The 27,489-nt window shown below is 42.5% G+C and overlaps 1 protein-coding gene across 7 annotated transcripts in view; it reads left to right on the forward strand.

The window, feature by feature from the left end:
• The window catches only part of LOC125461272 (receptor-type tyrosine-protein phosphatase T), a 1,279,761-nt gene that overhangs the window by 613,318 nt on the left and 638,954 nt on the right, over positions 1–27,489 (forward strand). For all 7 annotated transcript variants that reach the window (XM_048549829.2, XM_048549830.2, XM_048549831.2 and 4 more), the window contains one exon: positions 26,283–26,576. In XM_048549829.2, the coding sequence (XP_048405786.1) occupies positions 26,283–26,576 (294 nt within the window). The remainder of the gene's footprint in view (positions 1–26,282; positions 26,577–27,489) is intronic.

Raw genomic sequence — 27,489 nt, forward strand, 5'->3', positions numbered from 1 at the left:
GTTTTTGCATTATAAGTTGGATTATAGTAACAGCAGAGAAATAGTATGGATCTCTAATGATCAGGAGAGCACCTGTAGAAACCTCAGTTCCTTTATTTTTAGATACATTTTTATTTCTCCATTTTATTATATTTTCACAAAGTAAATCGAGAGCTGACGTATGACCATCTCTGAATATGTAAATGTGCATTGCAAGCAAAGATCAGAAATCTGGAAATGTGCCCAGATCATGAGTCCACACTGTTTTGATGGTTGGAAATGACATAGGCTTATGAATCAGGCAGCTGCCATTTTCCTTACAGACATATTAGGCTCTCTGCCAGTAGCTGTCAGTGAAATTTTACTCCATGTGTTCACCATTTAAATTACTAGTGTAATTTTGTTTTACTTTTGTGAAATTTTACATGGGGATGTGCTTTCTATCTCATTAGCGAGGATGTTTAGTCAACAATTTCTCAAACAATGTCATTGCTTTCATTAAGTGCTTGACGTCAATGAGATGACCTTGGGATGAACTGATCTGGTTCCTCTCCCGTCCCAAGTCAACACAAAAGTCAACACCTTATGTCATTTTAAGATGCATTACCATTGGGTATTGGATATATAATCTTAAAATGGAAAATTTTAACTATTGAGTCTAAAGTTCTCTTTGTTAATGCCTACAGAGTGAAAATCTTATTTTAATTAATGTACAGACGTCCCCTAAATTGCTTGCTAATAAACTCCTGCTTTGTGAACAGTAGACATACAGTACAGAAGACAATTAGCTTTGCTGGAGTAATACTGGAACTTGGCAAACAAATTGCTTTTTGAGGCTAATGAAGGTAAAATTCAGAACAACATTATTAAGAATGTGAATTAACAAATACTGTAACATAGCTTGGAGTGGAGAGGCAGCTGTGGTTCCATCTGTGCTCATTTAACACTGCAATTCATTTATAGTTTGAGAGATTCTAAATTAGATTGTTAGTACTAACAGGTGCTCTTTTGAATGCCTTTTTAAACTTTAAAATACAATTAATTATTTCTTGACTAACTGCATACCTTTGCTCCTCACTGACTTTGTGCATGATAGTGACTCATGTTGTTTGATTTCTGTAAAGTCTTAAATAGTTTTAACAATTCACAATTGATTTACACACTGCGTAGATCTCATGTCAGTAATGAACTTGTAGGCTGTTTTCAACTGCTGACTAAGCATTTTTCACTGAAAAACAATGACAAGAAATTTAAAATGGTGTTGCAGGAGCAGGGTTGTGTTCAGAGCTAAAAATTTCTCTCCAGCAGTATGGCATAAAACTTTAACCACAGAAATGTAACTGGAAAGACAATCATGCATAGAATCATGGAATTATGAAGAAGTCTGCCAGCTGATCAAGTCAGGATCAATTGTCATCAGTAGAGCTACTGCTTGGTTCAGCTCTCACTTGACTATTCTGCCCACCTTATCCCCACTTTGGACATAAATGTAAGATTATCTGCATGTAATCTAAACTAGTCATGGATCAATTAGCATTAGTGCCTTAAAGGAATGAAAAACAGTCAAGGATTTTGTTCCTAACCTCTGATGAGCGCCAAATAAGTATTGGTCTACCTAAATGTTTTAGGTTGGAGGAGGCAAGCGTAGAGCATAAACACCATTATGGATAAGTTACACTAAATAACCAGTTTCTGTGAGAAATATTATGCAGTGCTCTATGTAATGTACCAAGAGTGCTTGCTTTCTACAAGACCAAACTTACCTCTTGTCTGAAAGAGAAAGATATTTAGAGTTGTTCTTTAATATAAAAAAACTCTAGGTATAATAATTCCACATGAACAATGTGCATTATGAGTTAGGCACCAAATTAACAAAATGTCAACCAGGGGACATGAGCTATGGGATGAAATAAAACGATTCAGCTTTTGCAGCTTTTATACAAAAAATCAAAGCTGTAACAGTTTAATTTGCAATGAGGTTTTAGGATTGCTGGTGGGAGCATACACTTTCTCAGATTTCTAATTTATAGTATTTTCATTTGTTAAGATAGCTGAACATGTTGGGATGCGTGGAGAGACATAAAGATCCTAATTTTGCTCAGCAGAAGCCTTCTTATCAGAACTGTGATGGAGTTTGCTTTCCACTGACACTATTAGCCCAGTGCTTAAGTAGGTCAATATCTTGGAGTTGAGTTAATTTGCTATTTATATTGGCATTACCCTTTCTATGCTGAGATGTTGATCTTTGAGTGGAAATGACAAAAGTCAACAGCAAACTTATCTTGCACATAAATAACCACTACCGAGTGCTCATTCACTTTAGAGATCAGTTCAATTTCAATCACTTTCTTCTGTCTTTGTCAAAAATTCATTTTAGAATATTGAACATATTATCAAAAACTTGCAGTTAGAAAGCATATTCAAGGCAGTGAAACTTTGCATGGTGCTGCCAACAAAACTTGACACCGATCCACATAAAGAGATTTTAAACCCATTGACTATGAACCTGATCAAAAAGGTGAGATTTAAGTAGCTATCGGTTGAGACCGAAGCTTTGTGGAGGGAATTCCAGAAGTCAAGATTTAGATAGTTGAAGGCACTGTTGCCACTGTTCATGTTTGAAATTGGAGGTTCTACAATGGCCAGAAATAGAGGAGCACAGATATTTTGGCAAGTTGTCGAACCCAAGGTCATTACAGAAATAATGTGAGCTGAAGACATAGAATAGAAGAATAAACATTTTGAATTTGAGGTATTGCCAGACCAAGAGCCAATGTACGCCAGCAAGCAGAGGGGCAATGTGTGGACAAGACTTCTGATGTTGCATATGTGCACCAGAGTTTCTGATGGCCTGACCTTTATGCATGGTGATTGGTGAGGGATCAGCTAGGACACCACTAGAATATCAGGTTTGGACTTAATAAAGGCATATTTAAAACCATAAATATGACAAATAAGAACAGGTTTGGTTAGATAAACTTAATGCGTGAGGCTACCCAGAAAGGCTGAAGCTGATGCTGGTGAAATCTTTTTAAATTGATCCTGTACCTGCATAAACCCTCCGGTCTTAGTGTCATTGGGAAAATGTGTTTGCCAGTTCTTGCGTTGGTCCATTTGGATACAGCATGTGCAAATTCTGGCATAGGCTCGGTATGCTCATTAATAAACCTCTGGAATTCTTGGAGCAGAGTAGTGGATTTGGGAAGTTAATTAGAGTTCAGAATAGTGAAAGATGATCCCAGGGAAACACATAAGATTTTGTTGGGGCTTGACAACCGAAATAATGAAAGGATGTTTCCCCTTCTGAGGGAATGTAGAATTAGTTTTGGAAGGAGAATGTTCTCCCATATAGCACAAAGGAGGAATTTCTCTGACAATTGTTAATCTTTGGAAATCTGTAATCAACAGCCATTATGTCATAAGAATTAGGAGCAGAAATACACCATTCAGCCCATTGAGTTCATAGAGGCATTCAGTGAGACAATGGCTAATCTGATTGTGGCCTTAACTCCACTTTCATACTTGCACTCTGTAACTCTTGGCTCCCTTATTTGACAATCTACCTCAGCCCTGAATATATTAATGATGCAGCTTCTGCTCATCTCTGAAATAGAGGATTTCAAAGAGTACAAATTTAACTCAATATATTCCAGGCTAAGTTAGACTGATCTTTGGGGAATCGAGGTTATACAGAATAGGCAGGAAAATAAGTTAACGACAGGATCAGATTAGCCGTGACCTTATTAAAAGACAGAGCAGGCTTGAGGGGCCAAACCTGTTCTTATTTCTCATGTTTTTAGGTGTCCCATATTTCTCCTTGCAAAAGCTTAGGAACTGAGCAGAGATGAGAACAATTAGCTTCAAAATCCTTCCTATCGTTCAAAGATCAAAGAATGGTTCTTTCTCTTCTACCTCTTGTTAAACACTACTTGAATCCCAAGATCATTGAAATGCTGCATAATGATCTCTCCGTTTAACTGAATTCACATTGTTCTTTTCTGATTGACCTCTTTCTATCAGAATTTTACAGCTTTGTCAACAAATCATTAAATCTGGGTTGCTGTGCAGAGTACGAATGTGAAAAGAAGTATTGTTGCAGCACAGCCTGTCTTTTTTTCATGACTTTGTTTATAAAACAAAATGTGACAGGGTGAATCTAAGATTATATTAGAAATCGGTGAATGTACACAGATGAGATAGTTAGACTCATAGAGTTAATTGTTAATGTAAAATGATTTAGCAAGAGACATTTGCTTAATCCAGCATGCTGTTAAACGGCATGGTTTTCCCATCACTATCACTGCTGTGCACAGCAAGGCAAAATTAAAATGCTTTGTGAATTCATCAGCTGAGAACATTAGGTTTATAGGGAAAAGAATGAATTGGGTTAAAATAAAATCTCCCTGTGGATTATAGATAATGAATTGAAACTTACCAGTAAACCATGCTAAGTTGTAACTTTTCTGTCATCTTGAATCATATTTAAATTTTTAATAGCAGTTACAGATAAGTTTATCTCTGAAATGAAATCCTATTTTCAACTTGCTTACTCAGCAAGCCTCTTGGGGAAAAAAAGTGTTTGTTTGTAGCGATCATATACTTTTCAAATGTATCAGCAAATGATGTTCATAAATTGCACAACTATAGTTTCATACTTTCTCTTCGTCTGTGTAAGTGACCTGTTTAATCCTTTTCAATCTTTCAGATTTCTCATTACTTTCTTCTAGATTATTCCTCTATAACAAACTTACAAAATCAAAATTTTGTTTTAAACTCTCAACACATTCAAGAAGCCCCTGTTGTTATCCTTTCTCATGAACTCATTGTAAATATTTATTGCATCTGCTTATTGTCTGTTCCTGTTTAAAGTGGCTCTCCCACTGCTGATTTTCTGTTTTAACAGTAATGTTCTCCACCAGTTAATCCAAGATTTCAGCGCACTGCATTCAACTAATTCCAATTGAATTCATTTGTCTTTGACTCCTCTTTCTTGTTATCTCGATTCAGTAAACGTGATTAAATCACAGCAATTACTTCCCAAATTTCACTTACCTGCTAGTCATTTATATGCCCCTTTACATTATTCAGAACTAAACCCAATACTGCATCCTGTCTTGTCCAACATGAAGCATATTAGAACATATTGATTAAGGCAACATTTTTGGAAGCGTTTTAAGAACTCCTTTAGTTCTGTGTATCTCTTAGTATTACAAGAGGATTATTTTGGTGAAACAGTGAAAATGGGTGCTAAATCTACAAATAAGACACTCCTGTTTGGAATGCCGGATGCGGCACATGACTTCTGAAGTTTCTAATTGACACTTCCCAACAAGTTCAAATTAGGATAAACAGAAAAGTGCATGTTTGGTTCTCAGTGCTGATTTCATGTAATTTGCTTGGAATTGTACATGGGCTCCATTCAAAATATTTCAGTGATGGTACTGTTGCTGACATTCAATTACATTTTCAAAGATGGTTCAATGACGAACTAAGAAGCTGTGTGGTTTTGTAGTTTGCAGCACTGGATGGAGGGAAACCAGCGGAACAGAGAAGCAAGTATGCCTTTCATTATCAAGATCAAGGCTCGACTATTAAAAACAGAGATAAGCTGAAATCTGAAAATATGACGGAAGCAGTGTCCTTGAATGTTTTTAAGTTAGAGAAAAGCAGAAACCTGTTTTGTAAGGGAGTTAAAGATTATCAGGGATGTTCTGGAATATGTACTTGAGATTATAATCAGATCATCTAGGAATAGGCTCGAAGGGCTGAATTGCCTACCCCTACTCCTTGGTCATACATTGATCATGTAGGCAACTCATCAATTAGGAGGCTGTGGAACCCATTGATGAAAATGCTGGTCAAGGGCTTGCAGTGGCATCTTAAAGTGAAGTACAGAAAGTATCAAGAGCTGTAAATGAAGCCTATCCCAGCATCAGGAAAATTTACTCTGTACACCCAACAACACAGAGGTAAACTCAATGAAGACTTTAAATTTAAAAACATTTCAGAAGTGTGAAAAAAAATGTATCAGAGATAATGGGAACTGCAGATGCTGGAGAATCCAAGATTATAAAGTGTGAAGCTGGATGAACACAGCAGGCCAAGCAGCATCTCAGGAGCACAAAAGCTAACGTTTCGGGCCTCCTACCCTCCCTCAACCTCTTCATCTCCAACTGCCGTCGAGACATTAACCGCCTCAACCTCTCCACCCCTCTCACCCACTCCAACCTCTCCCCCGCAGAACGGGCAGCCCTCCGCTCCCTCCACTCCAACCCCAACCTCACCATCAAACCCGCAGACAAGGGTGGCGCAGTGGTAGTATGGCGCACTGACCTCTACATCGCCGAAGCCAGACGCCAACTCTCTGACACCACCTCCTACCGCCCCCTCGATCATGACCCCACCCCCAAGCACCAAACTATCATCTGCAACACCATTCATGACCTCATCTCCTCAGGGGATCTCCCACCCACAGCCTCCACCTTATTATTCCCCAACCCCGCACGGCCTGTTTCTATCTACTTCCCAAAATCCACAAACCTGCCTGCCCTGGTCGACCCATCGTCTCAGCCTGTTCCTGCCCCACCGAACTCATCTCCACCTATCTGGACTCCATTTTCTCCCCTTTGGTTCAGGAACTCCCTACCTACGTCCGTGACACCACCCAGGCCCTCCACCTCCACCAGAACTTCCAATTCCCTGCCCCCCAACACTTCATTTTCATGTCCAGTCCCTCGACACCTGTATTCTTCCTGTCCCGCAGGCCCAACCAGTCCCCCTCCACCGACACCCTCATCCGCCTAGCCAAACCCGTCCTCACCCCCAACAACTTCTCTTTCGATTCCTCCCACTTTCTACAGACAAAGGGGGAGGCCATGGGCACCCGCATGGGCCACTGCTATGCCTGCCTCTTTGTAGGTTACGTGGAACAGTCCCTCTTCCGCACCTACACAGGCTCCAAACCCCACCTCTTCCTCCATTACATTGATGACTGTATCGGCGCTGCCTCTTGCTCCCCAGAGGAGCTCGAACAGTTCATCCACTTCACCAACACCTTCCACCCCAACCCCAAGTTCACCTGGGCCATCTTCAACACATCCCTCACGTTCCTGGACCTCTCAGTCTCCATCTCAGGCAACCAGCTTGTAACTGATGTCCATTTCAAGCCCACCGACTCCCACAGCTAACTAGAATACAGCTCCTCCCACCCACCCCCCTGCAAAAATTCCATCCCCTATTCCCAATTCCTCCGACTCCGCCGCATCTGCTCCCAGGATGAGGCATTCCAATCCCGTACATCCCAGATGTCCAAGTTCTTCAAGGGCCGCAACTTTCCCCCCACGGTGATCGAGAACACCCTTGACCGCGTCTCCCGCATTTCCCGCGACACATCCCTCACACCCCGCCCCCGCCACAACCACCCAAAGAGGATCCCCCTCGTCCTCACACACCACCCCACCAACCTCCGGTTACAATGCATCATCCTCCGACACTTCTGCCATCTACAATCCACCACCCAAGACATTTTTCCATCCCCATCCTTGTCTGCTTTCCGGAGAGACCACTCTTTCCGTGACTCCCTTGTTCGCTCCGCACTGCCCTCCAACCGCACCACACCCGGCACCTTCCCCTGCAACCACAGTAAGTGCGACGCTTGCCCCCACACCTCCTCCCTCACCCCCATCCCAGGCCCCAAGATGACTTTCCGTATTAAGCAGAGGTTCACCTGCACTTCTGCCAATGTGGTATACTGCATCCATTGTACCCAGTGTGGCTTCCTCTACATTGGGGAAACCAAGCGGAGGCTTGGGGACCGCTTTGCAGAACACCTCCGCTTGGTTCGCAATAAACAACTGCACCTCCCAGTCGCAAACCATTTCAAGTCCCCCTCCCATTCTTTAGATGACATGTCCATCATGGGCCTCCTGCAGTGCCACAATGATGCCATCTGAAGGTTGCAGGAACAGCAACTCATAATCCGCTTGGGAACCCTGCAGCCCAATGGTATCAATGTGGACTTCACCAGCTTCAAAATCTCCCCTTCCCCCACTGCATCCCAAAACCAGCCCAGCCTGTCTCTGATTCCCTAACCTGTCCTTCCTGTCACCCATCCCTTCCTCCCACCCCAAGCCGCACCTCCATTTCCTACCTACTAACTTCATTCCGCCTCCTTGACCTTTCCGTCTTCCCTGGACTGACCTATCCCCTCCCTACCTCCCCACCTATACTCTCCTCTCCACCTATCTTCTTTTCTCTCCATCTTCGGTCCGCCTCCCCCTCTCTCCCTATTTATTGCAGAACCCTCACCCCATCCCTCTCTCTGATGAAGGGTCTAGGCCCAAAACGTCATCTCTTGTGCTCCTGAGATGCTGCTTGGCCTGCTGTGTTCATCCAGCTTCACACTTTATTATCTTGAAAAAAAATGTAGTTTTGATATGATTCCTCCATCATCTACTTTGGGAATGTCCTGTTATGAACTCAGTGGACAACAGTCATTTTTGTACTGTGTCTTTACTGTAACTAGCTGTAAGCTGGATGCTTGCATTGCGTGTTTCAAGGTAAAAGCCACATTTCAATGGCAAGGCAGAAGAGGCATCAATACAGTACAGGTTGTATCTTCTTAATTTGCCACTCTCTGCTAAGCTTTGTGGTCTTGCACTATAGTACTTCTGGCATCTAATGGCTCTGCATCAGTCTTTATCTACACTTTGACCTGCTTCTTATGTCCGATTGGAAAATCATTCATTATTCACTTCATTGTGAAATAGTGTTTTGCATTGCGCAGACTTGATATTTTTGATCACTTGAATTTATTCATCAGGACTCCAGTCACTGACCAAGACATTAAAGTGAGCAATTTGTATTGGATTTACAACTGTGTTGGCCCTCACTGGGATCTCCTATGGTCCAGTAAAGGCCCAATCCTGACAGGAAGTCATGAAAAAAGAAAGGCTGTGCTGTAACAATAATTCTTTTCCCACTAATACTTTCAGCTCTGCACAGTAACCAAGATTTAATGATTTGTTAACATAGCTGTAAAGTTCTGATTGTTCTTTTCTGATAGAAAGAGGTCAATGTGAATTCGATTAAACAGAGTGATCATTACCCAGCATTTCAATGATCTTCGGATTCAACTGGTGTTTAACAATATAGAACATAGAACATTACAGCACAGTACAGGCCCTTCGGCCCTCGATGTTGTGCTGACCTGTCATACTGATCTCAAGCCCATCTAACCTACACTATTCCATGTACGTCCATATGCTTGTCCAATGACGACTTAAATGTACCTAAAGTTGGCAAATCTACTACCGTTGCAGGCAAAGCGTTCCATTCCCTTACTACTCTCTGAGTAAAGAAATTACCTCTGACATCTGTCCTATATCTTTCACCCCTCAATTTAAAGCTATGCCCCCTCGTGCTCGCTGTCACCATCCTAGGAAAAAGGCTCTCCCTATCCACCCTATCTAACCCTCTGATTATTTTATATGTTTCAATTAAGTCACCTCTCAACCTTCTTCTCGCTAATGAAAACAGCCTCAAGTCCCTCAGCCTTTCCTCGTAAGACCTTCCCTCCATACCAGGCAACAACCTAGTAAATCTCCTCTGCACCCTTTCCAAAGCTTCCACATTCTTTGCACAGAGAGTTGTGAGAGCATGGAATGCGTTGCCAGCAGCAGTTGTGGAAGCAAGGTCATTGGGGTCATTTAAGAGACTGCTGGACATGCATATGGTCACAGAAATTTGAGGGTGCATACATGGGGATCAATGGTCGGCACAACATTGTGGGCTGAAGGGCCTGTTCTGTGCTGTACTGTTCTATGTTCCATGTCTATCCTTCTTATAATGTGGTGACCAGAACTGTGCACAATACTCCAAGTGCGGCCGCACCAGAGTTTTGTACAGCTTCACCATAACATCTTGGTTCCGGAACTCGATCCCTCTATTAATAAAAGCTAAAACACTGTATACCTTCTCAACAGCCCTGTCAACCTGGGTGGCAACTTTCAAGGATCTGTGTACATGGACACTGAGATCTCTCTGCTCATCTACACTATCAAGAATCTTACCATTAGCCCAGTGCTTTGCCTTCCGGTTACTCCTACCAAAGTGCATCACCTCACACTTGTCTGCATTAAACTCCATTTGCCACCTCTCATCCCAGCTCTGCAGCTTATCTATGTCTCTCTGCAACCTACAGCATCCTTCATCACTATCCACAACTCCACCGACCTTAGTGTCATCTGCAAATTTACTAACCCATCCTTCTAGGTCATTTATAAAAATGACAAACAGCGGTGGACCCAACACCGACCCTTGCGGTACACCACTAGTAACTGGTCTCCAGGATGAACATTTCCCATCAACTACCACCCTCTGTCTTCTTTCAGCAAGCCAATTTCCGATCCAAACTGCTATATCTCCCACAATTCCATACCTCCGCATTTTGTACAATAGCCTATTGTGGGGAACCTTATCGAATGCCTTGCTGAAATCCATATACACCACATTTGCCGGTTTACTCTCATCTACCTGTTTGGTCACCTTCTCAAAGAACTCAATAAGGTTAATGAGGCACGACCTTCCCTTCACAAAACCATGCTGACTATCCCTAATCAATTTATTCTTTTCTAGATGATTATAAATCCGATCCCTTATAACCTTTTCCAACACTTTACCAACAAGTGAGGCAAGGCTCACTGGTCTATAATTACCAGGGTTGTCTCTACTCCCCTTCTTGAATAGGGGAACCACATTTGCTATCCTCCAGTCCTCTGGCACTATTCCTATAGACAATGATGAGTTAAAGATCAATGCCAAAGGCTCGGCAATCTCCTCCCTGGCTTCCCAGAGGATCCAAGGATAAATCCCATCCGGCCCAGGGGACTTATCTATCTTCACCTTCTGAAGGATTTCTAATACCTCTTTCTTGTGAACCTCAATCCCACCTATTCTAGTAGCCTGTACCTCAGTATTCTCCTTAACAACATTGTCGTTTTCTGGAGTGAATACTGTTGAAAAATATTCATTTAGCGCTTCCCCTATCTCATCTGACCCCACACACAACTTACCACTACTATCCTTGATTGGGCCTAATCTTACTTTCGTCATTCTTTTATTCCTTAAATATCTATAGAAAGCCTTAGGGTTTACCCTGATCCTATCCGCCAACAACTTCTCATGTCTCCTCCTGGCTCTTCTGAGCTCTCTCTTTAGGTCTTTCCTGGCTACCTCGTAGCCCTCAAGTGCCCTAACTGAGCCTTCACATCTCATCCTAACATAAGCCTTCTCTTTCTTTTTGACCAGAGATTCCACCTCCTTCGTAAACCACAGCTCCCACACTCTACAGCTTCCTCCCTGCCTGACAGGTACATATTTATCTAGGACACACAGGAGCTTTTCCTTGAATAAGCTCCACATTTCTAATGTGCCCATCCCCTGCAGTTTCCATCCCCATTCTATGCTCCCTAAATCTTGCCTAATCTCATCGTAATTGCCTTTCCCCCAGCTATAACTCTTGCCCAGTGGTATACACCTATCCCTTTCCATCACTAAAGTAAACATAACAGAATTGTGATCGCTATCACCAAAGTGCTCACCTACTTCCAAATCTAACACCTGGCCGGGCTCATTACCCAGTACCAAATCTATTGTGGCTTCGCCCCTTGTTGGCCTATCTACATACTGTGTCAGGAAGCCCTCCTGCACACTCTGGACAAAAACTGACCCATCTATAGTACTCAAACTATAGTGTTCCCAGTCAATATCTGGAAAGTTGAAGTCCCCCATGACAACTACCCTGTCTCTCTCACTCCTATCGAGAATCATCTTTGCTAACCTTTCCTCTACATCTCTGGAGCTATTCGGAGGCCTATAGAAAACTCCCAACAGGGTGACCTCTCCTTTCCTGTTTCTAACCTCAGCCCATCTACCTCAGTTGATGAGTCCCCAAAAATACTTTCTGCAACTGTAATACTCTCCTTACATCCTTTCTGCAACTGTAATACTGTAGAGAAAGAACCTTTCTTCGATCTTTGTTCGATGATAAAGATTTTGAAGCTGGTTGTCCTCATCACTGCTCAGTTTCTAAGCTTTTGTGATGACCAAGTGGTGTAGAAAGATGTTAATAATAGAGAAAGAGCGCAAAAAGATTTACCTGGATGTTAGCATGACTGGAGTTATAACCGGAGGCTGAAAAGGGGCTTTCTTCCCCTGGAGTGTAGGAGGTTGAGAGATAACCTTACAGAGATTTGTAATATGATGGGCAGAGGTAAGGTGAATAGCCAACGCTTTTTCCCAGGTTAGTGGAGTCCAAAACTAGAGAGCACATGTCTAAGCTGATGGGGAAAGTTTTAACAGGGAGCTGAGGGGCAACATTTTCATGCAGAGGGTTGCACGTATATGAGATGAGCTGCCAGAGGAAGTAATAGCGGGCAGTGCAATTACACCATTTAAAAGACATTTGGACAGGTACATGGATAAGAAAGGTTTTGAGGGATATGGGACAAATGTGACGAGTTCAGTTTGGGAAAGCTGATCGGCAATGGATGTGTTGGGCTGAAGGATCTGTTTCCATGTTGTATGACTGTATGACTATTATTCCAGAATCTCAGCTAATGTTCTGGGTTTGAATCCAGCCACAGAAAATGGTGGGATTCAATTTGTTAAAAAACGTGCAATTAGGAATCTATAGGTGACCATAAAACCATTGTCGATTGTTGGTGGGAAAAGCCTATCTGGCCCACTAATGTCCTTCAGGAAAGGAAATCTGCCATCCTCACCAGGTCTGGCATGCACGTGACTCTAGAGCTACATCAATACCTTCTTCAACTGGCCTAGCAAGTCCTTAGTTTGTATCAATTGCCGTTAAGTCTTAACAAAAAAAAAATGAAACTGGACAGACCACCTGGAATTGACGTTGGAAATGACAACAGTAAAAACAACGTTGTCAACCCTGCTTGTGAATATTAATGTCCCAGACAGCACTATCACCATCCCTGGGTATGCCTTGTTCAACTGGCAGGACAGACCCAGCAGAGAGGATAGAAAAGTCATATACATTTGGGAGGGGTCCACCCTGGGTTTCCTCAACATGGACTCTGGACCTCATGAAGTCTCATGTCTTCAGGTAAATCATGGGCAAGAAAACTCCTGCTAAATACCACATATTGTCCTCCCTCTGTTGATGAATCCTCCCTCTTCCTTGTTGAACTGAGGGTGGCTTGGAGCAAAATTAAGGATGGGGGTTTTAACGTCTATCATCAAGCGTGTCTCAGCAGCAGCATTACTGACCCTGAAGGCCACAGCTGCTTGACTGGGTCTGCACCAGGTGATGAAGGTACCAAAGAGAAAGGTACGTGCATGACCTCATCCTTACCAATCTGCCACTTGCAGAGGCATTGGTAAGAGTGACCACCATAGAATCTTTGTGAAGACAAAGCCCCACCTTCACATTGAGAATGCCCTCTATTACGTAGTGTGGCACTCTCACCATGCTGAATGGGACAGACTCTAAACTGATCTAGCAACTCAAGACTGGGCAACCATAAGGCACTTTTGGCCATTGGCAACAGCTGAATTGTACTTCAACCCAATCTGTACCCTCATGGCCCAGCATATCCCCCACTCAACCATTATCATCAAGCCAGTGCATCAGCCCTGATCCCATGAAGAGTACAGCAGGGTATGCCAGGAGCAGCACCAGGCATATGTAAAAATGAACGTAGTGAAGCTATAAAGCAGGACTACTCATGTGCCAAGCAGCAAGAGCAACATAAGCAGCAAGTGATGGACAGAGCTGAGTGATTCCACAACCAAAGGATCAGATCTAAACTTCTGCAGTCCTGCTCCATCCAGTCGTGAATGGTGGTGGACAATTATACAGCACACAGGAAGAGGAGGCTCCACAAATACCCCATCCTCAATGATGGAAGAGGCCAGCACAGATCAGTGCAAAGTATAAGGCTGAAGCATTCACAACAATCTTAAGCCCGAAGTGCTGAGTGGATAATCCATCGCAGCCCCGACCAATGGTTCCCAGCATCACAGATGCCATCTTCAGTCAATTCAGTTCACTTCACATAATATTATGAAATGGTTGGATGCACTGGATATCACAAAGTGTACGGTCCCTGACAACATACCGCTATAGCACCTAAGACTTGTGCTCTAGAATTTGTCATTCCCCATCCCCATCAAACTTATCCAGTGCAGTTACAACACTGACATCTCCCTGAGAAAATTGCCCAGGTACATACTGTACTGAAAAGGCAGGACATATACAAACTGTCCAGTCACTGCTCCATCAGTTTGCTCTCGATCATGATTGAACCGATAGAAAGTGTCATCAACAGTGCGATCAAGCAACACCTGTTCAGCAATAACCTAATCACTGATGCCCAGGGTTCTACCAGGGCCACACGGTTCCTCATTGCAACCTTGGTTGATTCATGGACAAAAGAGCTGAATTCCAGACATGAGGTGATACGGACAGCTCTTGACATTCAATTGAGTGTGGCATCAAGGAGCCTGAGGAAGACTAGAATCAATGGAAATCAGGGAGCAAACTCTCTGCTGGTTGGAGCCTTACCTGGTTGTTGGTCAGTCATCTCAGCACCAGGACATCTCTGCATAAGTTCCTTTGTGTAGTGTCCTAGGCTCAACTACCTTCTGATGTTTCATCAATGACTTTCCCTCCATCATAAATTTGGAAGTGAGGAGGTTGGCTGAAGATTGTGCAATGATCAACACCATTCATGACTCAGATGTTGGAGCAGTTCATGTTCAAATGCAACAAGATCTGGACAGTATCCAGGTTTGTGCTGACAGGTTGGAAGTAACACTCATGTCACACAAATGCCAGACAGTGACCATCTCTAATAAGAGAGAATCCCAGGTTCGATTCCAGCCTCGGGCGATTGTCTGTGTGGAGTTTGCACATTCTCCCCGTGTCAGCGTGGGTTTCCTCCCAGGTGCTCCGGTGGATTGGCCATGCTAAATTGCCCGTAGTGTTCAGGGGTGTGTGGGTTGTGGGGTATGGATCTGGGTGGGATGCTCCAAGGGGCTGTATGGACTTGTTGGGCCGAAGGGCCTATTTCCACAGTGTGGGGCATCTAGTCTAATTTAATCTAACCACTGCTCTTTGACATTCAAAGCTGTTGCCATCACTGAATCCCCCACTAATCAACATTCTTGGGGTTTCCATTGGCCAGAATCTCAACTCAACTTACCATATAAATACAGTAGCTAGAAGATCAGGAAAAAGGCTGGGAATATTGCAGGGATTAACTCTACATCTGACTTCCGAAAGCCTGTGCATCATCAACAAGCCAAAAGTCAGGATGAGATGGAATACCCTCCACTTGCCTGGATAGGTGCAGCTCCAGGGACACGTGAGAAGCTTGACACCATCCAAGACAAAGCAGCCCACTTGATTGCCACCGCATCCACAGGCATCCATTCCCTTCACCAGCTACGCTCAGAAGCAGCAGTGTGTACGATCTGCAAGGTGCTCTGTAGAAATTCATCAAAGCTCCTTCGTACCTCACAAATCCATGACTACTTCCACCATGAATGACAAGGGCAGCAGATACTTAGGAACACCTACAAGCTCTTCTCCATCCTGACTTGGACATATGCCACTGTTCCTTCGCTATCTCTGGGTATAAATCCTGAATTCCCTTCCTAAGGGTGTTGTGGGTCAACCTACAGCAAATGGATTGCAATGTTTCAAAAAGACAGCTCACCATCATCTTCTCAAGGACAACTAGCGATGACAAGTAAATAGTGGTCAGCCATGTTCCATGACTGAGTATAAACAGGTCTTTCAAATTAATGAATTATAATCTGTCCTACATTTGTATCCAAAACATGCCTTCTCCCATTGACAGGCCAGCTGCAGCAGAGGTGCCAGTTGGCAGACAGTAACCCTGGGAGTCTTTAAAATGAACTTCAGACTCTGTCGTATCTCATGTCGTCAGACCAAATGTGACCAAGGAATAAAGAAAAATAGTCACGAGGATGAATGAAAGAATATCAGAAACTTGCTTTTTTCGTCACTGAAGACATTGTAAATGGGTGTCCTCACTTGTCACACTATTAGTTTTGGGTAGGTTGAGGAAGTTATAATAAAAGCACTGGTTGACACAAGACAACCATGTTCAATACCCTGAAGGTATCAGTTGACTAAGTTCAATATTTTAGTTGTGTTTCTGTCTGTGTCACTGAATTTGAGTGCCATCTGAAAATTCTCTTGTGAAAACTCAGCACCACTGGAGAAATATATCTTCATATTGTCCATAAGATGTACCACACTTTGTAACACCAAGAAGATCAGCAAAATTAAAAGAACATTGTCAACTCCAAGATCTCTACATCACACATTCTCTGTACTTGGACATACACTGCCTTTCCTTCGTCACAGCAAATTCAAAATCCTGAACTTTTGTACCTAATGTATTCAAGGGAGAATCATTAACACAGACCTGTGCGGTTCAGTAAGGAAAGGTCACTCAAATGATAAGGTCCATCACCAGCTTCTCAGGGCTACTAGGAATGGGCAGTAATTATAGTCCTGCCATGCTGAAAATGATTTTTAATGATGAAAAATGATAGATGAAGGATTTTTTTTATCCATATTTAAAAATCTGTTTTTGTGACAAAATAAGAATTTTTTTTAATCCCAGACCACAGTTTCAACCCATTTAAAACACATTAGCCTCTTTCAACATACTTATGTTGCTAATGTGAGCGAATAGACAGTTAATTTTGATAGAAGTAGCGCAGGGCCCTCCTAAAACCAATTAAAATTCAACAGAGCGGAGCTAATCATGGTTGTTGCAATTTTTCTTTTTAAAAAAAAGACTTTTAAGAATATCATCAACATTAAGAACACAGATGCCAACAAATTAGAATGTAGCCTGAGGTGTAACAAGAGACCAGCAGAATTCTTTGAATATTATTAAATATATCATTTCTAACCCACCGCTGCTACTGAATTGATAAACTGTGGTAGTAATAAGTATATAATTAATGCATAATAATGGGACAATTCTATCCTAACAACATTGCAACAAACACCACTGAAACAAAAAGAATAATCAAGTGACTTTTAGAAAGAGGTTCAATTCTCATCTCTGCAGCAGCCCAAAATGTTAGTTTCGAGGGAATAAAATGGGATACGGTGTAAGAAAAAACATCAGTAACTTTATATATTTTCTTCAAAAGCAGCAATAGATTTAAAGATTTTTAGTGTTAAACTGTTGCTGATGAGAGAATTTATGTGTAACAAACCAGTTGTGGGAAATATATAACAACAGGACCGTTGAATTAAACAACATGTTGCTTGGTTAAATGATATGTAACATTCGTACCATTCAAGTTCCAGACAATGATAGTCTTCAACAAGAGGGAGTCTAACTGCCTCCCCATGACAATGAATGTCACCTTTGGTGACACCCTACCATCGACATGTTGTGGATCAGCACAATGATAGCTAGACCAGCACCATAAATGATATCAGCAGGTGAATATTCTGCCGTGAGTAATTCACCTTGACTTCCCTTTTCTGACATCTGCATTACATAAGTCAGGATTATGATGGGATAATCTTCACAGGATACCTGCAGTTTCAATAATATTCATGCAATTCAATGGCTGCTTGATTGGCAGCTAACCCACTTAAACATTCACATCCTCTGCCAGTGCTGTACAAGATACACTGCAGCAACTTGCCAAGATGTTTCAATATACCTTCAAAACCTATAATTTCTGCTATCCAAAAAAAACCCAATGCCATCAACCATAAGTTTCCTTTCAAGTCACACAATGTCCTGTTCGGTAAATATATTACCCTTCATTGATCATATTGAGTCAAAATCGTAGATCTCCCTAAGTTACCTAACAGTGTAGTTGTATTTTTACTGCTTGGATCGAGTTAGTTCAAGAAACAGTCTTACTTTCCACATTTTCAAGGGCATTTAAGGATGGACAAACAATTCTAGTGTTGCCAATATCACTCAAATCTCATGAATTAATAAAAAGTCACAAGTAAATCAAAATACCTGGGAGAGATAGAAATTGGAAGGGCTGTCAGTAGAAGTAAATTCAAAGAAACCATTTGAAGTAAATCAAAACTAAATCAAAATGGAATAATGAGACAAACAGTGTCTGCCAATGTTCATTTCTGAAAAATAACCATTGGAACTAAACAAGGAAAGGCTATCATCATCAATAACACTGCAACTAATATCAGCCATGGCTTCCAGGAATGGAAGAATATGTAAAGGTGCAGAACACTGACAAATACAATTTAATGCAGACAAATGCATTCTACATAGGGTGGAAAGATTCATTTCACAAATCCGTAAGTGAATTGTGCTGAAACAGCTATTTAAAAAGTTGCAATAAGGAGCAGATCACAAAATAGTCTCATATTTCAACCTGTCCAACCATACTAAGCAGAAGTTAACAAGACCAGTAGAATGCTGAACTGTACAGCCCAACAGTACAAGTGTGCGGAAATTATTATCCAAGCTAGTCATGCTCTGGCCAAACCACAGCTTCAATATTAAATAAAAACCGAAAACAAACTGTGGATGCTGTCAACCAAAAGGAAGGGTCACCAGACCTGAAACGTTAATGCTGTTTCTTCCTTCACTAACACTTCCAGACCTTCTGAGCTTTTCCAGCATCTTAGGTTTTGTCTCAGCTTCAATATTGTCTGGTTACCGAGATATAAAGGAGACATGTAAGTCCTATGGCCAATATCAACAATATTGGGGCAACTTGAAATTTTGAGCCTTAACAGGAAACATTTCAAAGGTGGATAGGTTTTAGAGGTGGATAATACATTGGATAATTTTGAAAGTGTAAACCGCATGATTAAACTAAATAGCAAGTGTAGGATAAGAATAAATATGCTTTTTTTAAAGAATTGAAATTATCATGAGTAATTTATAATATACAGACTGAGCAAAACATCGAACTCTGGAATGATGAAGAAGCATTAGTGGAAGGATCTTGAGGTGTGACAGATGTATGAATTAAGATTCCTTCTCTCATCTGTTGTTATCTTGTAATCTTATGGGAGTTACTGGAAAAGATTGGAAAAGTGTAAAAGGTCAATTACCTTGGTATTCTAGAGAAGGCATTTGAAAATTTTGCAATGGGAGAAAGCTGAGAATTCCTGAATCATCCAGCTTACATGTGAAAGTAATTACAGATATTTCAACCGTTAATGTATTCAACAGAAATAAATGCTTCTGTATGCTACAATAACATTCTCCTATATTTTTCTCTGTGATTGTTTCATATCAACTAGCTTACAGTTACTGAGATCTGTTGCAGAAGTCCAGGTGTTTGATGTTGTTTGAATAAAAGAGGGTATTTTTAGGATTACAGCATTATTAATCAAGTGGTGTGAATGTGACCTTTTCGATTTAATCCAGAATGTATTCCTTTATTAATCATCACAGCATTGGCATATTAAAGAAATCCCAAAATATATCCTAATAATCATGTAAATACGCAATTCAAAGCAAAGTGTTCTTCAAAAAGAAAACAGAAATTGAAGACCATAACCCAAACCTTTCAATATTCCAATATTCATACTGGATGGGGAAACCTGACAGAGAGCTGATCTACCAGAAGAACATATATTGTTATCTCCAAGAATTTTCATTTGCACTGACAAAGGTTATTGAAAACAATCTGATATGATGAATTTGTTCAAAAGAAATGCTGATTGTGAAAATATACCATCTGCTGTCTTTTCTGTAATTGAGGTCCCAGAATCCAGCATTACTAAGGAAGCAGAGGGGGAGCATTTAAATTGACAGGGTATCTTGTCAAGCACAATTAATCAAGGCAAGATAAACATCGAAAAATGCATATTTTTTAAAACTGTGGGATTCCATGGGTCACTGGGCAATTAACAGACCCGTTAAAATAAGTCAAACTTTTGAGACTGTAACCAGTCATGAGCAAATCATAATTTACAGAAAAATTCATCAAAACATTAAAGAGACTTCCAATTACTGGAATGGAGGCAAACTTTGAAAAGATTTAAGAGAGACACATGAACAGACAGGGCAGAGAGGGATATAGACTACATGCAGTCAGATGGTATTATTTTGGAATGGCATCATGTATGGCACAGGCATGGTAGACAAAGGGTATGTCCCTGTCCCGTATGTTCAATGTTTTCTGATACTCAGCAGATAATGTTCCAGCAAGTTCCCTACAGATAAAACTGAGCAATACAGCAGAAATGGAAATAATATTTGGTGTTAATCAAACTAAAAAAAAGCCTTACCACAGAGAATTTGCAAATTTTGTACATTATTGTTGGATCTGTCTCCACCATCCTTCAATTAATATGTCCCAGATCGTATCATAGAATCATGGAGAATCAGCACAATGGGGGAGAATGCCATTTGGCCCATCAAGTCTACAGCAACCCTCTAAAGAGCGTCCCAACCTCTACCCTCGACCCCGTAACCCTACATTTTTACCATGACCAACCCACTTAAGTTATATTATCCCTGGACACTATGGGCAATTTAGCCTGGCCAGTTCATCTAACCTGCACCTTTTGGGCTGATGGAGGAAACAGAGCCCCTGGAGGCAACCATGCAGACAAAAGGAGAATTTTCAAACGCCACACACAGTTATCTGAGGGTGGAATTGATCCCAGGTTCCGGGTGCTGTGAGGTAATGGTGCATTCTGTGTCCATAGGCATGGACATCTGACATGTTACAGCCTCAAAAGGACTCATCGTATGTCTCTTATCCACTTATAGTATACTTCTGATCTTCATTGCTGCACTTTGGGCTGCATGCAGCTCATGGACTAGACAGGCTGCATCTCGGCTGTTCATCTTGCTCACTTAGCTCTCAATCATGTGAATATTCAGCATTTGTGCTTTGCCTTTTTTCACTTACCCTTCAGCCAGCGATGCCACGGAGCCAGGAAGCTTGCCATGGTTGCCAGGAATCCTCAGTCAAATCATGGGATCCTGGTGCAGTAAATGAAGGGCAGCCTCTAATACCAGTCCAGAGGCTTGGGTACAGTCAATCAGCCAATCAGGGCAGTCAAAGTCAGGATCCTGTTGACATAAGGATGAGGAGACAGTTGGTGTGCACTGTCTTGTCTCCTTCTGCCCTACTGGTTGTTTTCCTCCTGGAATGGGAGAGGGGCATGGTGAAATAAATGAGTGGCACTGTTTTAATGTTTGGTGCTGGTGGGAGCTTTCCTGGGTAAGACCATGAATAGGGCATGTCATTTTACCATTGTCCTTGGCTGGAGTGAGTGAGAGTGAGTAAGGAAAGATATTGTAGGCAGTAGGGAGAGTGCTATACCATTAGCTAGGAGGGAAGAAGATGCATTAACAGTGAAACGCTGAGTGGGAGTTCTCAAAGAGAAGATGATGGCACTTACACGGGTGCTGTCAAGAATGTGATGGCCTTTTTCCCTACATTGCTGTACAAGCATCTAGACCAGCTGAATCTACACTGACCCAGGTGGCAATCTCAGACAGGACTGACATGGTCTGGTGTTGTGGCCTCCACTGCCCATCCTCAGGGAAGAGGATGGTTTTCCTCTGCATCACCCTTGTTTGCCATGTTCAGGTCAAATGTCGGGAGCCATGCAGAGCAGCTGTCGGCAGACATTGCTTTATCGGGTGCACAATGGTCCTTTACAAATGGCGTGAGGCTGAGCAAGCAGTAGAATTGGGAATGCGGCCACAGACACTGCCAATCTGTGCAGCATTCTCACTGCAGCACCCTGACTAATCGTAGCCTATCTGTCAGTACCGAGAGCTAACACTGATATTTAACTGTACACGGTGCCTCTTCATGTCGTAATGGTCTAACCAGCAGGACCTCCTCTCATGTTGTAAAAACTTGTGTCTCATTTTACAAGTCTGTTTATTGCATGCTTGCCCTGATGTGTGCCACATAGACTATGAGACAGTTACATCACAGGAGGGGACCATTTGGCCCATCATGTCCATGCCAGTTAACAAAAATGTGACTGCTCTAATATTATTTTTCAGCACTCAATCCATAACCATGTGACGATGCAAGTGAATATTTACATACTAGGTAAAAGTCACGAGAATGTTTGCCTCAAACACCTTTTCAGGCAGACTCCCAGGCCTCCACCACCCTCTGGCTGGAGGTTTTTACTTACTTTCTGTCTTTTACCTTAAATTTATGTTCTCTCATTCTTAACCCCTCTAATAATTGGGGGAAAAAGTGACTTCCTATCCACCTTATTTTTACCCTTCATAATCTTACCCATCTCTATTAAGTCCCTTCTCAACCTTTGTTACTTCAAAGAAAGCAGCTGCTCCCTCTACAATCTTTCCTCATAACGCAGATCCTCCAGCCTAGGCAGCACCCTGGTGAATCTCCTCTGCACCCTCCCTAGTATAATTACAGCTATCCTGCAATGTAGTGACCAGAACTACAGGTAATATTCTGTTGTGATCTTACAAGCATTATGTACAGTCCAAGCATAACCTTCCTGTACTCGTGTATAATGCCTGAACTAACAAAGGAAACTATTTCAAATGTCTTTTTAAGCTCCTTACCTTTTTGCCCTGCTACATTCGAGGATCTGTGAATATGCACTCGATGGCCTCTATGATCTTCAATATTTTCCAGGGTCTTACAATTCATAGTGAAATTCCTTGCTTTGTTAGCCCTCAGTGCATTACCTCCCACTTTTCTGAGTTGAATTTTATTTCATAGAATCCCCACAATATGGTAACAGGCCATTTGTCCCAACAGGTCCATACTGACTCTCTGAAGAAGATCTCACCCAGTGTCACCCCAATCCTATTCCTGTAACATTGCATTTCCCATGACTAACCCACCTAATCTAAACATTCCTTGACTGTGAATGACAATTTAGCATGGCCAATCCACCTAACCTGCACATCTTTGGACTGTAGGAGGAAATGGAAGCACCTGGAGGAAACCCACTCAGGCACAGGGAGAACGTGCAAGCTCCACACAGACAGTTACCTGAGGCTGGAATTGAACTGGGTCCCTGGTGCTGTGAGGCTGCAGTGCTAACCACTGTGTCACCCGATCACTGATCTGCCCTGTTTACCAGTCCATTTATAACCTCCTGTGATTCATGTCTATTGTCCTCACTGTTTATGACCTTATCAATTCTTGTGTTTCTTGATCATGCATTTAATTCAAGGCATCTAGATAGATGTATGAATGGGAAGGGTTTGGATGGTTATGGGCCAAATCGGACTAGATTAATTTAGGATATCTGGCCTGCATGAACAAGTTCACCAAAGGTCCGTTTCTATGCTATGCTTCTCTATGACACTAAGTCAAAATCATTAATATGCAACACAAATAACAAGGACTCCAAAACCAGACCTATGGAACCCTTCCGGAAACAGATCTCCCGTCTCAGAATCATCCAAGTCTGGGTCCTCTCTCTCAGCTTATTTTGGATCAAATTTATTACTTTGCTTTGAATTGTATAAGTTCTTATTTCTTGTCTCCTTTTAGCTTTGTTTATGTTTTGTACTACCACACCATTATTCATGTTAATTATCTTGTAGTATAATCTTGCTCCGCAAAATATTACTGTTTTCTGCTGACTACATAATGTTAAAACTTCAGAGTATTGCGAAACAATTGAAAATGGTTCCTGCCATTTCTGATTTATGTATTCTGTGTCTTCACTCTTCCTTATAAATGTTGGACTTGGCAGTACTATTTCAGAGACTTCCATAAGTGGATAGTTGTATCTATAATGCCACCAGCTCTGTCCTGAAGCATGTGTAGCTCTGATGAAGACATTTGCAGTTCTGCTCACGAATAGATTGTTCTTTTCAGGTTGCAACAATTGAAAACAACAACTTGACTACATTTTAAATGGCAAAATATAGATTTCTGAGAAATGTGTACAGTACTCTTAGGTTAAACATTTGACACTGGTGCAGCGCAACAGATCAACAAGTACATAACGTAAGGGAGAAAAACAAATGTTGCCTGTTTTTTTTGATATGGCCATAGATTGATTGCTTTTCCCGTTTATTTCTGTCTCTGTCTCTCTATTCAGCCTGGTACAATGTGACACGTTGATCATTAAATGTACACTCTTCACAATCCAAACTGCAGAAGACACCTTGAAAAAACAATGCACTTCTTTGCAATCTAGAATATAACGATTAGCTCACATTTCACACCTGTTTAACAGTTACTGAGCCAACTACCTTCTTTTTATAGATAATAAAGTGTGAAGCGGGATAAACACAGCAGGCCAAGCAGCATCTCAAGAGCACAAAAGCTGACGTTTCGGGCCTAGACCCTTCATCAGAGAGGGGGATGGAGACGGGGTTCTGGAATAAATAGGGAGAGAGGGGGAGGCAGACCGAAGATGGAGAGAAAAGAAGATAGGTGGAGAGGAGAGTATAGGTGGGGAGGTAGGGAGGGGATAGGTCAGTCCAGGGAAGACGGAAAGGTCAAGGAGGTGGGATGAGGTTAGTAGGTAGGAGATGGAGGTGCGGCTTGAGGTGGGAGGAAGGGATGGGTGAGAGGAAGAACAGGTTAGGGAGGCAGAGACAGGCTGGGCTGGTTTTGGGATGCAGTGGGGGGAGGGTAAGAGCTCAGCTGGTTGTGTGGTCCAGTGAGGGGAGGGGATGAACTGGGCTGGTTTTGGTATGCGGTGAGGGAAGGGGAGATTTTGAAGCTGGTGAAGTCCACATTGATTCCATTGAGCTGCAGGGTTCCCAAGTGGAATATGAGTTGCTGTTCCTGCAACCTTCGGGTGGCATCATTGTGGCACTGCAGGAGGCCCATGATGGACATGTCATCTAAAGAATGGGAGGGGGAGTTGAAATGGTTCGCGACTGGGAGGTGCAGTTGTTTATTGCGAACCGAGCGACTCCCACAGCTACCTAGAATACACCTCCTTCCACCCACCCTCCTGCAAAAATTCCATCCCCTATTCCCAATTCCTCCGCCTCTGCCACGTCTGCTCCCACGATGAGGCATTCCATTCCCCCACATCCCAGATGTGCAAGTTCTTCAAGGACCGCAACTGTCCCCCCACAGTGGTCGAGAACGCCCTTGACCATGTCTCCTGCATTTCCCGCAACACATCCCTCACACCCCGCCCCCGCCACAACTGCCCTAAGAGGATCCCCCTCGTTCTCACACACCACCCCAACAACCTCCGGATACAACGCATCATCGTCCGACACTTCCGCCATCTACAATCCGACCCCACCACCCAAGACATTTTTCCATCCCTCCCCCCCCGTCTGCTTTCCAGAGAGACCACTCTGTCCGAAACTCCCTTCTTCACTCCACACTGCCCTCCAACCCCACCACACCCGGCACCTTCCCCAGCAAACGAGGAAATGCTACAGTTGCCCCCACTCCTTCTCCCTCACCCCAATCCCAGGCCCCAAGATGACTTTCCATATTAAGCAGATGTTCACCTTCACATCTGCCAATGTGGTATACTGCATCCATTGTACCCGGTGTGGCTTACTCTACATTGGGGAAATCAAGCGGAGGCTTGGGGACCGCTTTGCAGAACACCTCCGCTCGGTTCACAACAAACAACTGCACCTCCCAGTCGCAAACCATTTCAACTCCCCCTCCCATTCTGTAGATGACATGTCCATCATGGGCCTCCTGCAGTGCCACAATGATGCCACCTGAAGGTTGCAGGAACAGCAACTCATATTCCGCTTGGGAAACCTGCAGCTCAATGGAATCAATGTGGACTTCACCAGCTTCAAAATCTCCCCTTCCCCCACCGCATCCCAAAACTAGCCCAGTTCATCCCCTCCCCCCACTGCACCATACAACCAGCCCAGCTTTTCCCCTCCCCCTACTGCATCCCAAAACCAGTCCAACCTGTCTCTGCCTCCCTAACCTGTTCTTCCTCTCACCTTTCCCTTCCTCCCACCTGAAGCCGCACCTCCATTTCCTACCTACTAACTTCATCCCACCTCCTTGACCTTTCCGTCTTCCCTGGACTGACCTAACCCCTCCCTACCTCCCACCTATAATCTCCTCTCCACCTATCTTCTTTTCTCTCCATCTTCGGTCTGCCTCCCCCTCTCTCCCTGTTTATTCCAGAACCCTCTCCCCATCCCCCTCTCTGATGAAGGGTCTAGGCCCGAAACATCAGCTTTTGTGCTCCTGAGATGCTGCTGGGCCTGCTGTGTTCATCCAGCTTCACACTTTATTATCCTGGATTCTCCAGCATCTGCAGTTCCCATTATCACTGATACCTTCTTTTTATATTCCAGATCCACCCACACCCATTGCTCCACCTGAGCTTTTGGCTGTAGGGGCAACTTACTTGTGGATCAAACCCAATGCAAATTCAATAATAGGAGATGGTCCTATCATCCTAAAGGAAGTAGAGTACCGGACCACCACAGGAAATTGGGCTGAAACACACATTGTCGATTCTCCTACCTACAAATTATGGCATCTTGATCCGGATGTGGAATATGAAATTAGAGTCCTACTGACACGACCTGGGGATGGTGGGACAGGACCTCCAGGTCCACCTCTTACAACAAGAACCAAATGTGCAGGTAGGTGATGGAAACATAAACATTTCATTGTGGACCTGAAATAAATTTGTATGGCAAAAGTGAAAAACGATTTTGAAAAAAAAATTGCATAAAAATGCTGTCTTCATTTGTATGATTTTAACAATAACAGTATTATCTCCGTTATTATCCTCTTTGTAAGCCTGGGAAGTGATGTGTCCTTTGTCAACTTGTACATATAATTTAATAAAACTACCTGATAATGATATAATTTATTCAAGTACTAAACCATATGCTCCCAGAGGAAAAAAAACAATGTTCTGCAGGATTATCCAAAATTGATTGGCCTTTTGGTAGATTTCACTATTGCTGAAGAATTTAACTGATCCATTGTTGTATTAGCATACAGAAGGATAAAGAGTACAATGTTTGCCTGTAATAGTAGCTAACCAATCTTTTCACACTGAACAGAAAGATTATTAGAATTATCATGAATATGTGAACTGTGGTTTGCAAAATTGTTACAGTCCATTTACTAGAACCCATTTTCCATTGTTCTCCAGCAGATATTTTTCTAAGGAAGTTGAAGGTTGAAATTGTTCCAAGCAATTGTTCTTGTTTTGAAAGATTATCAAGTTGACAGTGGTATTGGTAACTGAAATTCTTTGCATTTTAAATGCCTTCAGCTAGATGTTCCTTTTTGTTTCGGAGGACTTTGTACAGCTACACTGACTCTTGGGTCAGGAGATCAGGTCCAGTATTTTATAAGAGGAGGAAAAAAAAGGACTCAACAATTTGATTCTGGAACGTGAGGACAAGGAGAGCTACTCACCCATCATTTACAAATGATAACACTGTATACAGCAGCAAATATCACCCCCACACCTACCTGTTATAATGAGAGGGGACGCCGCTGGTTGGGGTTGGGTGTAGCATGACCTGGATTACCTAAGTT

Source organism: Stegostoma tigrinum, chromosome 19, assembly GCF_030684315.1.
Source record: "Stegostoma tigrinum isolate sSteTig4 chromosome 19, sSteTig4.hap1, whole genome shotgun sequence".
NCBI lineage: Eukaryota > Metazoa > Chordata > Chondrichthyes > Orectolobiformes > Stegostomatidae > Stegostoma > Stegostoma tigrinum.